The sequence below is a fragment of the Anolis carolinensis genome, chromosome 2 (genome assembly GCF_035594765.1).
Source record: "Anolis carolinensis isolate JA03-04 chromosome 2, rAnoCar3.1.pri, whole genome shotgun sequence".
Lineage (NCBI taxonomy): Eukaryota > Metazoa > Chordata > Lepidosauria > Squamata > Dactyloidae > Anolis > Anolis carolinensis.
Window position 1 is genome coordinate 35,713,262 of NC_085842.1, and position 13,304 is coordinate 35,726,565.

The 13,304-nt window shown below is 44.6% G+C and overlaps 1 protein-coding gene across 8 annotated transcripts in view; it reads left to right on the top strand.

Moving 5' to 3' along the window:
• pxk (PX domain containing serine/threonine kinase like) overlaps nt 1-13,304 on the top strand; it is a 71,194-nt gene that overhangs the window by 17,907 nt on the left and 39,983 nt on the right. For all 8 annotated transcript variants that reach the window (XM_016991685.2, XM_062969637.1, XM_016991684.2 and 5 more), the window contains exons 2-3: nt 2,678-2,728; nt 4,622-4,669. In XM_016991685.2, coding sequence (XP_016847174.1) covers nt 2,678-2,728; nt 4,622-4,669 — 99 coding nt within the window. The remainder of the gene's footprint in view (nt 1-2,677; nt 2,729-4,621; nt 4,670-13,304) is intronic.

A 13,304-nucleotide genomic window follows, 5' to 3' on the forward strand; every position in this document is an offset into this window, starting at 1 on the left:
ACATTCTCAGCTCTGTCACACTTTCACAGAAGAAGGCAATGACAAGCATTGCCAGGAAAATCCCATGATAGATTTGTCTTCATGTTGCTATAAGCCAAAAATTATTTTAAGGCATAGAGCAACAACTACAAGTGAGCATGGCCTCCTCCAAATTAATAGTCAGGGAAGCTTTGCATTAAAAATAAAACAAAACAGCTTTATTTTTCACATAAATATTAAGCTAGTGGTTCTCAGCATGTAGGTCCCCAGGTGTTTTGGCCTACTACTCCCAGAAATTTCAGCCAGTTCACCAGGATTTCTGAGAGTTGAAGACCAAAACATCTGGGGACTCACAGGTTGAGAACCACTGTATTAAGCAAAACATTCATTTCAGATAATGGGTACTCTCAATGCCACTTTGAGTCTCTGTTAAGAGAGAAAAAGTGGTATATCTATAAATATAATAACAGTATGTGTAACTGTCACTTTCTGGTAAGGAGAGTTTGTATTTATGTAATAGATAGATATAGAATCAAAGTCTTGTGTGGACTGGTCTATATTCCGGTTGGTAGATAGTTGGAAAGTAGTGTATTGAACTTTATCAGTGCCATTTGGAAGGGAATACGCAGGGAATGGACATTGGCCTGGTCAAGTTATTGTGATGACTTATGGGCCATGTAGTCCCGTTCCTAGTACTGTTGTGGCAGATGAAGAGGAAAACTTGGGTTTCCCACCGTTTCTGCCAGATTTGGAGCCCTTGCAGCTGCAGGATGTTTGCCCACAAGAAGTCAGACAAACAAGCCTTGAGGAGAAATCTCCCACATTTTCGCGCCGCCTTTATTATAATCAAGATAGACACGCGCGGGAGGCGACTTGCCGAAGCGCCCGGATAGCTGCCAGACAATTAGAAGATTAAGTCTACTTCCCTTGGGAAAGTTTAAGGAGTCCTGCATCTGGACAGTTTAGGTTTCGGTTCTTGTTCCCCAGAGAAAGTCTGCTTTGGCGGGAAAACAAGATCCTATATAGATGCTTGCCCTCAAAGGGTTCCTTGCGGAGTCAATTCGTCAGCTTCGGGAGTAGATTGTGTGTGGACTACGCTACTCCAGTTTCCAGGACCTTGTTCTCGTTCCAGCCCTGCCTTGTTCCCCGGACCTCGCCACGGATTTCCCACGGACCCAGTTCTTGCTCCTCGCTTCTTGTTGCCTTGAATCAAGCCTTGTTTGCCAAGAATCTAGTTTGCTTCCTAGCCTTGCATTAAGCTTCATGGACTAAAGGACCTTGTCAATTCCCCTCACTTTGCTTGGCAAAGTGAGTGTTTCGGTTATTGGATTACAACTTTGGATCTTAATATTTCATATTGGACATTGTTTTCTTGGACTAATTTTGACCTTTCCTGAAAGGTCTACTTCTGAACTATTTTCTACACTTGCTTTTATTAACTTTATATATTTCCTCAATAAAGATATTAGACAGATTCTGGCCTCTGTGTATGGTTATTGGTGCTCTGCAGCCTGGGTCCTGACAGTTATGGATTTTCAAACTCTGTTTTAAGAGCGCTGCTGCCCCTTGCTCCAGTATTTCAACCCAGTGCTGTGGCATTTGTTTCTTGCAAGCAAAGGTATGGAAACACTTAAAAATTGTCAAAGTGCATTCAGTGGTCTATTTTACTCCTTGTAAGTGAGCTGAGAAGCAGCAACCAGTTACAAGTGTCTGATGTCAGGATTTAGAAATGGCTATTTAGTTGTCATATGTTGGAAGCAATGCTTTTAAGCACTGGGTAGGGAAGTCTCCTAAATATTTCATATGTTCTGTGACACTTGTAACTGAGTTAAATTCAGACATGGTTGGTAAAATGTATACTATATGTTAGTGGGCCTTATTTTGGAGAGGTATCCAATCATACATGCTCATGGTGATGTAGCTGATACTTTGTAATAAATGTGTCAGACATTCAGTAAAATAATAATATGGTACAGCTGATCTTTATTTGTTCTACAGAATTTAATTGGCAATCATGTACATTGGAACTTGACATTTTAATTTCTAAACTGCTAAGTATGTTAGGGATTAGTGTTTAATACCTAAAAGATAAATGAAACTGGGACAACATGAATTGCTTTGAGTTTAGAAGGTAGCCATAATTCATTGGTTGTGCTGGTTACTATTGGGAGTTGCAATCCAGCAGCCAGAGGCTGTCTGATTCCCTTCCAAGTTCAACTTGGGCTGTGTCGCATGCGGGAGAGCAAGCCAGTGCAATTAACTGCAATGAATCACTCTGACCAGGAGGTCATGAGTTCGAGCCCCGCTCGGAGCCTATGTTTGTTTGTCTTTGTTCTGTGTTAAAAGGCATTGAATGTTTGCCTATATGTGTAATGTGATCCGCCCTGAGTCCCCTTCGGGGTGAGAAGGGTGGAATATAAATGCTGTAAATAAATAAATAAATAAATAAATAAATAAATAAATAAACTATTCAGTCAGTAGTTGGGATATGGAGGAAAACATGGTGTAAGGTGTTGAAGCAAAATAACTACACATAGAGCTGAGGGATCAAAAGGTAGAGATGTGCATAACATTGGAAGAAAATAAAGCTTGTGATCTAGAGGTATATTAAATCATGTAGCCAAATTTGACTTATCTTAGTTCAGTATAGCTTTCTTTAACCTGATCTCAGTTTTCTAATTTTATTTCTCCTTTCTAGGAATACATAATTCGAGTGCAAAGAGGAATTTCCATGGAAAATAGTTGGCAGGTAATTTTTTAAACTTTTATATAAATTGTTCTGTTCTTCAGATTAAAGGCAACATAGCAAGGTCCCCCTCAAAACCTTGATGATCAAGTATATTTATGTATCTACTATGTATCACATCTTTCTTCTTAGGTGGCTTGTCACAAAGTTAGTGCACGATACAGCTAAAAACTGTCAACTTACGATTATCCCATTGATTTCATAGGGATTTTCTTAATCAAGGAATGCTCAGAAATTGTTTGGTTATTTCCTTCTGCTGAAATAAAGCCTATATCATTAACCTAAAAGCAAAAAAGGGGGATGGGGGCCAGCTATCTTCCTTTGAGAGGGCATTCCATAATTGAGGAGCAGCCACTGAGCAGCCCTTTCCCTTGTTCTCATCACATGGCCCTGTAACAATGATGGGACCATAAGAATGTGCCCCTCCCCAAGGCAGTTTTATATAGAAAGATAGGGTCTTTTAGGTAGACTTGGTAGCATGGACTCTGTTCATTCAGCAGAGTCCATGTGATATGTTTGTTCAAATAATTTTTAAGTGGAAAAGGTTATGCAATGGCATTACAACATCATGTGATGCTCTTGTTCGCTCTGTTCTACATGCAACCTTATGTCACTCTGTCCCAATTCAAACGAAACTCCTGATAGCTTTAAATGTTTCCAAGGCAATTAAAATTACTGATGCCAGAGTGAATTATTATATTTTATCTTTCTTGATGCTGGGTAACATAGTTTTTTCAGCATCTCACCATAGAATTAAGAAGCAGGGTACAAGAGGAGTCCCAATCGCAGGCTTCTTAATTAATGCAATACTAGGCGATATGCTTTGGTACTGGTCGTTGACCTTTTCTCTCTTTCCTCAGTAGAACTACTCACGTCAGCAAGCGTAGGCAAGTGTTGGCTTTTCTGGGAACCTTGCTTTCCTCTCCTCACCTCTGTACCCCCAATTTTGGCACTACTGGCTTCTGCAGCTTTAATTTTTTTCCCTCTCTAATCTGCTTGTGTTCTGGTGGAATTTGTTCTTGCATAACTGTATGTTAACCACACACACATGCATGCAAGCACAGGTCTCTGATACATTTAAGCCAGGTGCTTTTCAAGGACACGCATGTATTTCAAGGAAGAAACATGTTTGTCTCTGGACATACCATATCTATTTAGTAGTAACAACATACTCCCAAGCAAACATGGTGTTTCTGTACTGTCTTGAGTGGGATTCCAAGTATTGTGTTGCAAAGGTTGATGGAAAGAGTGATGTCAAAATTAAAAACGTCCTAAAATTAGTTTCTTAGGCCTGTTTTTTTCTGGAGAGTTTACATTTTATAGAAACATGGATATAGAAATGATGATTTGTTATTCAGGTGGCTGGGAAGTAGCAAACAAAACCTGAATACAAACATTGGAATGTTATCATGGAGTGTGGAATTAATCTGAAGTGTTGACATTTTGCAGGGAAGAGAGTTACTACTATGAAAACAGTGAGCAGAAAATTGTTTTTCCTTCCATTCTCTAGCAAGGTTTTGCATGTACAGCCAGCCTTTCACATTTTCTGGGGTTAGGGAAACGACCCCCATGAAAGTCAAAAACTGTAAATAAAGAAATTGCTATTTTTTACCTCTAGGAATTTCTAGATCTTCCAGCATGACTACAAGAAGTTGACTATAGAATCACACTGGAACACCTAGAGATTCCTAAAGAAAACATTCTAAACTAAATCTTCAAAAGTCAAAACAAATGTGGAGGAATGATTGTAGAGTGATGTTCCTCCCATCCTCCTCATGGAACCTTTGTACCAGTTAATGTTATTCTTCTGAAGTGATATGCTGATGAGATAATTTTGAATTGATACTGTCCTGAGAGGTACAATTGTTTCAGTATTATTTCCCTGTTGTTTTGCAGATTATAAGACGATACAGTGACTTTGATTTGTTGAATAATAGTTTACAGGTAAGAGCTTTTTTTCTTTTTTATACCATACTGTTTAAAGTTAGTGATACACAAATATTTTCTGGTTTGTGTGATTAGTATGTGTTCATCAGTCTCTAAATTACACTGCTGTCTGTTCCAAAATCTGCTTTTTAAGTACATTATATAATACTTGTTTTATATGTATTTACTATCAAAATAAGAATTTATATGACTTTATATGAAGATGCCAGCCATAGATGTAGGAGAAATGTCAGGAGAAAATGCTGCTAGAACACAGCCATACAGCCACACAACACTCCAATTTATATAAATTACTTAAATTAAATCTCTTAAAATGTTTGATGGGGGTTTTGGTGGCCAGGAACTGCTTGGCAAATTATAAAAAATATGGGGTTAAGTAATTAAAATTCGAAACCACATATTATTCTGGATGGTAGGATTTTGTTTAAGATTTGCAAACTCTTTAAGGCTCCCTATTTGTAGTACTACCTCCATAATTTTAAAAAAGCATTTCCACGTGAACCAATGAAAAACAAATATTCTAATAAAGGCAAGATAGAAAATACTTGAAAAAAGACTTGCTGTGATGAGTCATGGGCCATGTAGTCCCATTCCTGGCACTGTGGTGCCAGATGAAGAGGAAAACTTGGGTTTTTCACCGTTTCAGTCAGAATTGGAACTTTCCCAGCCAGATTTGGAAACCTTGCACCTGCAAGAGATTTGTCTTCCAGAAGTCTGTCAAACAAGCCCTGAGCCTAAATCTCCTACGTTTTCTCGCCATGAGTTTTGTAAACAACAGAGGGGAGTTCAAGCGGCGTCTCGCAGGAGTGCTAGGATAGCTGCTAAGAATTCAGCTGATTAGGCCTGCTTTCCATGGGAAACTTTAAGGAGTGATGCATCTGGACTCAGAGAATAGCTTTCTTTTCTGGTTCTCCAGAGAACTGCTCTTTGGTGGGAAAACTAGACCCTATTTAGGTGTTTCGCCCACAAAGGGATCTTGCGGAGTCAATTCGTCAGCTACTGGAGTAGGTTGTGTGTGGACAGCGCTATTCCTGTTTCCAAGCCCTCGCTCCTGATTCCAAGCCTTCGCTCCTGTTTCCAAGCCGTCGTTCCCGTTTCCAGCCTTGTTTACCTCCACGGACCTTGCCTTGTTTTCCAGGACTCAGCCTTGCCTTGTTTTCCGGATTTTGCCAAGTAATTCCACGGATCTTGTTCTTGCTCCTCGTTCCTTGTTGCCTTGTATCAAGCCTTGTTTCAAGTTACTCCCTAGCCTCGCTCAAGTTTCATGGACTAAAGGACATTGCCATCTCCCCTCACTTTGCCTGGCAAAGTGAGTGTTTCGGTTATTGGATTACAACTTTGGACCTTAATATTTCATATTGGACATTGTTTCTTTGGACTAATTTTGACCTTTCCTGAAAGGTCTATTTCTGGACTATTTCATACACTTGCTTTTATTAACTTTATATATTCCTTCAATAAAGATATTAGTTAGATTCTGGCCTCTGTGTATGGTTATTGGTGCTCTGCAGCCTGGGTCGTGACAGTTTGACTCCGCCACCCTAAGCACCAATTAACCTAGGCCAGTATGTCTACCGGAACCGTGCCGGGTGGCCAGCCACTTAGCTACACCATCGACAAGGACGAAGTGGACCGCATCCGTGACAAGCTCAATGCGCAGGATGGAGAAATAAGGGGTTTGAAGGAGCGCGGAATCCGTCTCCCGGCCATGGCGTTGCCAACCAAGTTTTCTGGAGAAGCTACTAAGGTTCATGTTTTCCGTCGCCAATGCCAGGCTTATCTAGAGGCCCGTGCTGCCGAGTTTCCCCAAGAAGACATCAAGGTGGCGTGGATTTACAGTCTCTTGGACGGGCCAGCGGCCAACTGGGCGACGGCACTGTTCGACCAAGTCTCCCCACATCTAAGGTCAGCGCAACATTTCTTGGACCACCTTAAGGCGACCTGGGGAATCGAGGACAATTTGGAGGCAGCCGGCCACAAACTCCGGCGCCTCTCCCAAGGGGACAGACCCTTGTCCCAGTACATAGCCGAGTTCCGAGTGCTGGCCCACAACACCGGCTGGAACGATGTAGCCCTCAGAGGACAATTTCGGGAGGGTCTCAACATTGAGATGCTGGAAGAAATCTCCAAGGTGGATCCTCCCCACTCTCTTGAAGCACTCATTGATCAATGTTTACGAGCTGAAGTCATGCTTGCCAACAGAAAACAATGGGTCCGAGGCCAGAGCGGTAGAGCTGGGGTGAAACCTCCCGCTCCCACCGGCGTCCAGCCGCGTCCAGTATGGAGACCCCCGCCACCAGCCCCATACCCCAGAGGGAGCGAGGAGGCGCCGATGCAGTTGGGCAATGTGCGTCCCAGATTAGATGCCGCCGAGAAGGCCCGCCGCCAACGCCTAAATCTCTGTTGGTACTGCGGAAACGGGGGCCACTTCGCCAGAGAGTGCCCAGCTAAGGGGAAGCCCGCCGCCCGTCTGGCGGCGGCGTCCTCCACGGAGACGAAGGCATCTGAGGCGGCTGGCGCACAGCCGGCGGGGGAAGCCAGCGACCGGGCGTAGAGAGGCTCGCCAACCCGGTCAAAAAACCCACTCAAGAGCCGCCAACCGGGGTCCTATTTCTTCTAGTGGTCACCTTGTGGTCAGCAAAAAAGGGGCCCGTCATGGTCCATGCCATGATAGACTCAGGAGCCACAAACAATTTCATTGATAGAGAGTATGCCGACTCTCTGGGATTACAATATCATGACTTCAAGAACGCCCGTGTGGTGCAAGCCATCAATGGCCGCCCCCTCAAGACGGGTCCCGTAAGCCAGTGGTCGGAACCCACCAGAATGTGGATAAGGGAACATATGGAAGAGATTTCCTTCTTTGTTACCGAGGTTCCCCATTTCCCTGTGATTTTGGGAATTCCATGGCTGACACTTCACGACCCAAGCATCTCCTGGTCCAACAGAGAACTGCAGTTTGCTTCAAAATATTGTCAAAACCATTGCCTTGTAGCCAAGGTCTGCCATGCCACAGACACTGAACCCATTATCACCTTGCCCAAGAAGTACTCAGAATATTGGGATGTATTCAATGAAAAAGAAGCCGAGAGATTACCCCCACATAGACCTTATGACTGTGCCATTGACTTGGTGGAGGGGGCCCCGATCCCGCGAGGACATCTCTACTCCCTGACTGAACCGGAGCAAGAAGCTCTCAGGGAGTTCATAGAGTCAAACCTTCGCAAGGGATTCATCAGACCCTCTCAATCCCCAGCCGCTTCCCCAGTGATGTTTGTGAAAAAGAAGTCAGGGGACTTACGCTTGGTGGTGGACTATAGAGCATTGAACAATATCACTAAGCGGAACAGCTATCCCCTGCCCTTGATCTCGGACCTACTAGACCGACTTCGAGGAGCCAAGGTCTACACCAAGCTGGATCTTCGGGGGGCTTATAATCTAGTTCGCATCAGAGAAGGGGACGAGTGGAAGACCGCCTTCCAGACTAAATTCGGATTATTCGAGTCCCGAGTTATGAATTATGGTTTATGTGGAGCTCCCGCAACGTTCCAGCATTTTGTCAATGACATCTTTCAGGATTATCTAGATCGGTTCTTGATCATCTACCTGGACGATTTTTTGGTGTTTTCTAGATCACAATCAGAACATGAGAACCACGTCAGAATGGTGTTACAACGATTGCGGGATCATGGACTTTATGCCAAGCTGGAAAAATGCGCTTTTGATCTACAAGAGGTAGATTTCCTGGGGTACCGCGTCTCGCCACTAGGGCTCTCCATGGACCCGGCAAAGGTTTCAGCAGTATTGGAATGGCGGGCGCCAACCAACAAGAAAGAGGTGCAACGCTTCTTGGGGTTCGCGAACTACTACCGCAAGTTCATTCCAGACTTTGCCCGCTGGTCTGACCCAATCACCAGCTGCATCCGTGGGAAACAGCCTTTCCGTTGGACAGATCAAGCAGAGAAAGGGTTCCAGCAACTAAAGAAATTATTCACGTCCCAGCCAATCCTTCAGCATCCAGATCCTGAAACCCCTTTTGTTGTGCAGGCGGACGCCTCCGATGTGGCAATCGGGGCTGTACTCCTACAACCAGTGGGAGATCATCTTCGTCCTTGTGCCTTTTATTCCCGTCAATTGACCGCACCAGAGAGAAATTACACCATTTGGGAAAAGGAACTATTGGCCATAAAGGCAGCCTTTGAAACTTGGAGACATTGGCTAGAAGGGGCCAAATTTCCCATTGAAGTCCATACTGATCATCGAAATCTAGAGCATCTAAGAACTGCCCGCAAGCTAAATCAGAGGCAACAACGCTGGGCTTTATTCTTTGAACGTTTTAACTTCCAAATTCATTATGTAACCCCAGCCCAGACCAAGCAAGCAGATGCTCTGTCACGGAAACCGGAATACGCTGCAGGGCGCAAGGAGACCTTGGAGTCCCAGCTGCTACAACCCGAGAACTTTGCCACGCTCACAGTGGGAAACACCAAATCCACTCCCATTGAATCAACTCCCTCTACTCCAGGGCCCCTTTGTGCTCAGGAAATCAGGGCTAGTCAGCAAGCAGATGCCTGGGCACAGGACCAACTTCGCCAAGGACTACGTTTTCCCTTTTCGCTTAAGGATGGGCTACTTTGCTATAGAAATCATGTTTACATCCCCCCAGGACCGGGCAGGGAAAAAGCACTTCGTCTGTGTCATGACTGCAAGCCAGCAGGGCATTTCGGACTATTTAAAACCATGCATTTGATCCTAAGAGATTTCTGGTGGCCCAAGATCCGCAAGGATGTGGAAAAATATGTCAACACCTGCCCAGTATGCCAGCGCTCCAAGACAAGAAGGGAAAAGCCCTCAGGGCTTTTGCATCCCCTCCCTACCCCATCCCACCCATGGGAAATAATCTCTGCGGATTTTATCACTGATCTACCACCTTCCTGTGGATTCACCACGATCCTAGTGGTGGTGGACCTTTTCACCAAGTTAGCCCATTTCATTCCCTGTGATGGCCTTCCCACGGCCAAAGAGACTGCAGATCTATTCCTTCAACATGTTTTCAGATTGCATGGGTTGCCCAAGAGTTTGGTCACAGACCGTGGGTCCCAATTCACCTCTCGTTTCTGGAAAGCACTACAAAAACTATTGGGCATAGACTCTTGTTTATCTTCGGCTCATCATCCCCAAACAGATGGGCAAACTGAGCGCACCAATGCCACTTTGGAACAATACCTTCGCTGTTATGTGAACTACCAGCAGGACAATTGGGCTTCCCTGTTATCGCTGTCAGAGTTTGCCTACAACAATGGGGTCCAGGCTTCTACTAAAGAAACCCCGTTCTTTGCAAACTACGGCTTCCATCCACGTTTCTTTCCCCCTGTCATTGAAACCTCAGAAGTTCCCGCAGCAGAGGACTGGCTGCAGGAACTCACAGCGGTGCAACAACTCTTGCTCCAGCAACTAGACCAAGCCAAGGAGGACTATAAACGTCACGCGGACAAACATCGCCAGCCGGGCCCCGAAATCAAGGTAGGAGACCGGGTTCTTCTGTCCACTCGCTTTTTGCCCTCCCATCGCCCTTGCCGGAAGTTAGATGCCCGTTTCATTGGTCCTTATCCAGTGGTGGCGCAACTTAACCCCGTGACTTTCAAACTCCAACTTCCACGCTCTATGCGCATTCATCCAGTGTTCCATCGCTCCCTACTCCTTCCGGCGGATGGTGTGCGCCCTGATATAGACCGGCCGGCCCCCCCTCCTGTTTTGGTGGATGGGGGGGAGGAGGAGTTCGAGGTTCAGGACATTTTGGATTCTCGCTTTCACCGCCGCCGCCTACAATATCTCATTGATTGGGTGGGTTTTGGCCCCGAGGAACGCTCTTGGGAAGACGCTTCTACAGTCCATGCCCCCGATTTAACCCGCCGCTTCCATCAGACCTATCCCGCCAAGCCGCGGCCTCGCGCTTCGGGGAGAGAGTCCCAGTTTGAGAGGGGGCTTGAGGAGGGGGATAGTGTGATGAGTCATGGGCCATGTAGTCCCATTCCTGGCACTGTGGTGCCAGATGAAGAGGAAAACTTGGGTTTTTCACCGTTTCAGTCAGAATTGGAACTTTCCCAGCCAGATTTGGAAACCTTGCACCTGCAAGAGATTTGTCTTCCAGAAGTCTGTCAAACAAGCCCTGAGCCTAAATCTCCTACGTTTTCTCGCCATGAGTTTTGTAAACAACAGAGGGGAGTTCAAGCGGCGTCTCGCAGGAGTGCTAGGATAGCTGCTAAGCATTCAGCTGATTAGGCCTGCTTTCCATGGGAAACTTTAAGGAGTGATGCATCTGGACTCAGAGAATAGCTTTCTTTTCTGGTTCTCCAGAGAACTGCTCTTTGGTGGGAAAACTAGACCCTATTTAGGTGTTTCGCCCACAAAGGGATCTTGCGGAGTCAATTCGTCAGCTACTGGAGTAGGTTGTGTGTGGACAGCGCTATTCCTGTTTCCAAGCCCTCGCTCCTGATTCCAAGCCTTCGCTCCTGTTTCCAAGCCGTCGTTCCCGTTTCCAGCCTTGTTTACCTCCACGGACCTTGCCTTGTTTTCCAGGACTCAGCCTTGCCTTGTTTTCCGGATTTTGCCAAGTAATTCCACGGATCTTGTTCTTGCTCCTCGTTCCTTGTTGCCTTGTATCAAGCCTTGTTTCAAGTTACTCCCTAGCCTCGCTCAAGTTTCATGGACTAAAGGACATTGCCATCTCCCCTCACTTTGCCTGGCAAAGTGAGTGTTTCGGTTATTGGATTACAACTTTGGACCTTAATATTTCATATTGGACATTGTTTCTTTGGACTAATTTTGACCTTTCCTGAAAGGTCTATTTCTGGACTATTTCATACACTTGCTTTTATTAACTTTATATATTCCTTCAATAAAGATATTACTTAGATTCTGGCCTCTGTGTATGGTTATTGGTGCTCTGCAGCCTGGGTCGTGACACTTGCTAATTACAAATAATAAAGAACCAATCTATGAGACCAAAACCCAGTTGCTGGTCCTAAACAGAGTGCATGCATTGAGTCAATTGCTGAATGGCAAATCAATATTTAACTAAATATCATTAATTCTAAGAGCCTTTTCTTCTTGGGGACTGATAATTAGACTTAGAGTCTGGAAAAATAAGGCTTTGCTAGTCAGTTGCTTATTCCTTTATTTAATACATTTCTGTATCATCCCCCTTCCCGGCAAGATATAATAAATAAAAAAATGTAAATACATAGATATAAACTTGTAAAACAAGCTAAAACCCTTTAAAAATAATTTAAAATTTCTAGCTAGAGAAATTTCAAGGCTTAAAGGCCATGCAGAACAGTACCATCTATATATTCCTAGTAACCTAGAGTCTGACCAGTTGAAATCTGAATGTGGACAATAACAACTGTGATTGTTCACATCGGAGAACAAGCCCTATGAGGAGCGGCTTAAAGAGCTGGGCATGTTTAGCCTGCAGAAGAGAAGGCTGAGAGGAGACATGATAGCCATGTACAAATACATGAAGGGAAGTCATAGGGAGGAGGGAGCAAGCTATTTTCTGCTGCCCTGCAGACTAGGACACGGAACAATGGCTTCAAACTACAGGAAAGGAGATTCCACCTGAACATCAGGAAGAACTTTCTCACTGTGAGAGCTGTTCAGCAGTGGAATTCTCTCCCCCGGGCTGTGGTGGAGGCTCCTTCTTTGGAGGCTTTTAAGCAGAGGCTGGATGGCCATCTGTCGGGGGTGCTTTGAATGCGATTTCCTGTTTCTTAGCGGGGGGTTGGACTGGATGGCCCATGGGGTCTCTTCCAACTCTACTATTCTATGATTCTATGATGGAAGTGAAATGTTGATACCAAGTATTATCCTAAGCTACTTCATCATTTGTGGCTAAAATAATTCTCTTTCTGCTGTGCTTGCAAAAGCAAAAAGTCATATTAAACTTAAACACTGAAATGCAGTATGTGCAATCGTTTTGCCCACATTGGAAATACTTTCTGATGCTTTTCATCCTGCAGTGTATTTTCTGTCACTGAGGATGTTCTTTCATTTTCCGGACACTGCAGCTACTGTGTCCTCGTAATCTTCCCAGACACTGATTTCCTTTTAGTGTGTGTGGGAAAATATAGGGAAGGGCCTGCATGGTGAAGAAACGTTCAGTGACTTGCAGGCGGACGAGGGAAGTTAGGCATTGCAGAATTTCATCAAAGTGGATTTCAGCAGTTCCTTTCACTCACTTCCCCCTACTCTCTGTCAGTTGCAGATGGTACAAGAGTTGCCTTAGTGTGGGTTGAGCCATTGAAGCTAATATGCAACTGGATGGGCTATGTTGTAATACTGAATTCACAGAATAGCAAGAATGGGTACTCCCTTAAACTTTTATATGTTTTGTTGATTGATAGTACAGAAATTGTACTGCATGTAGTAAATTATATTACAGGAGCAATGGTAGCCCCCAGGAAGTGCAGCTGATAGGCTGTTAGATGCTCCAGACCTCTCTTTTTGTGGGTGGAAAGTGTCTGGTTAGCACGTATAACTCCTTTTGTGACACTGGAAAATTCATTTGCTGTTCCACGTGTGATATCCTGAGACAGTAGCCCTGAAAATAGAGTGGATCAACAGGATCATA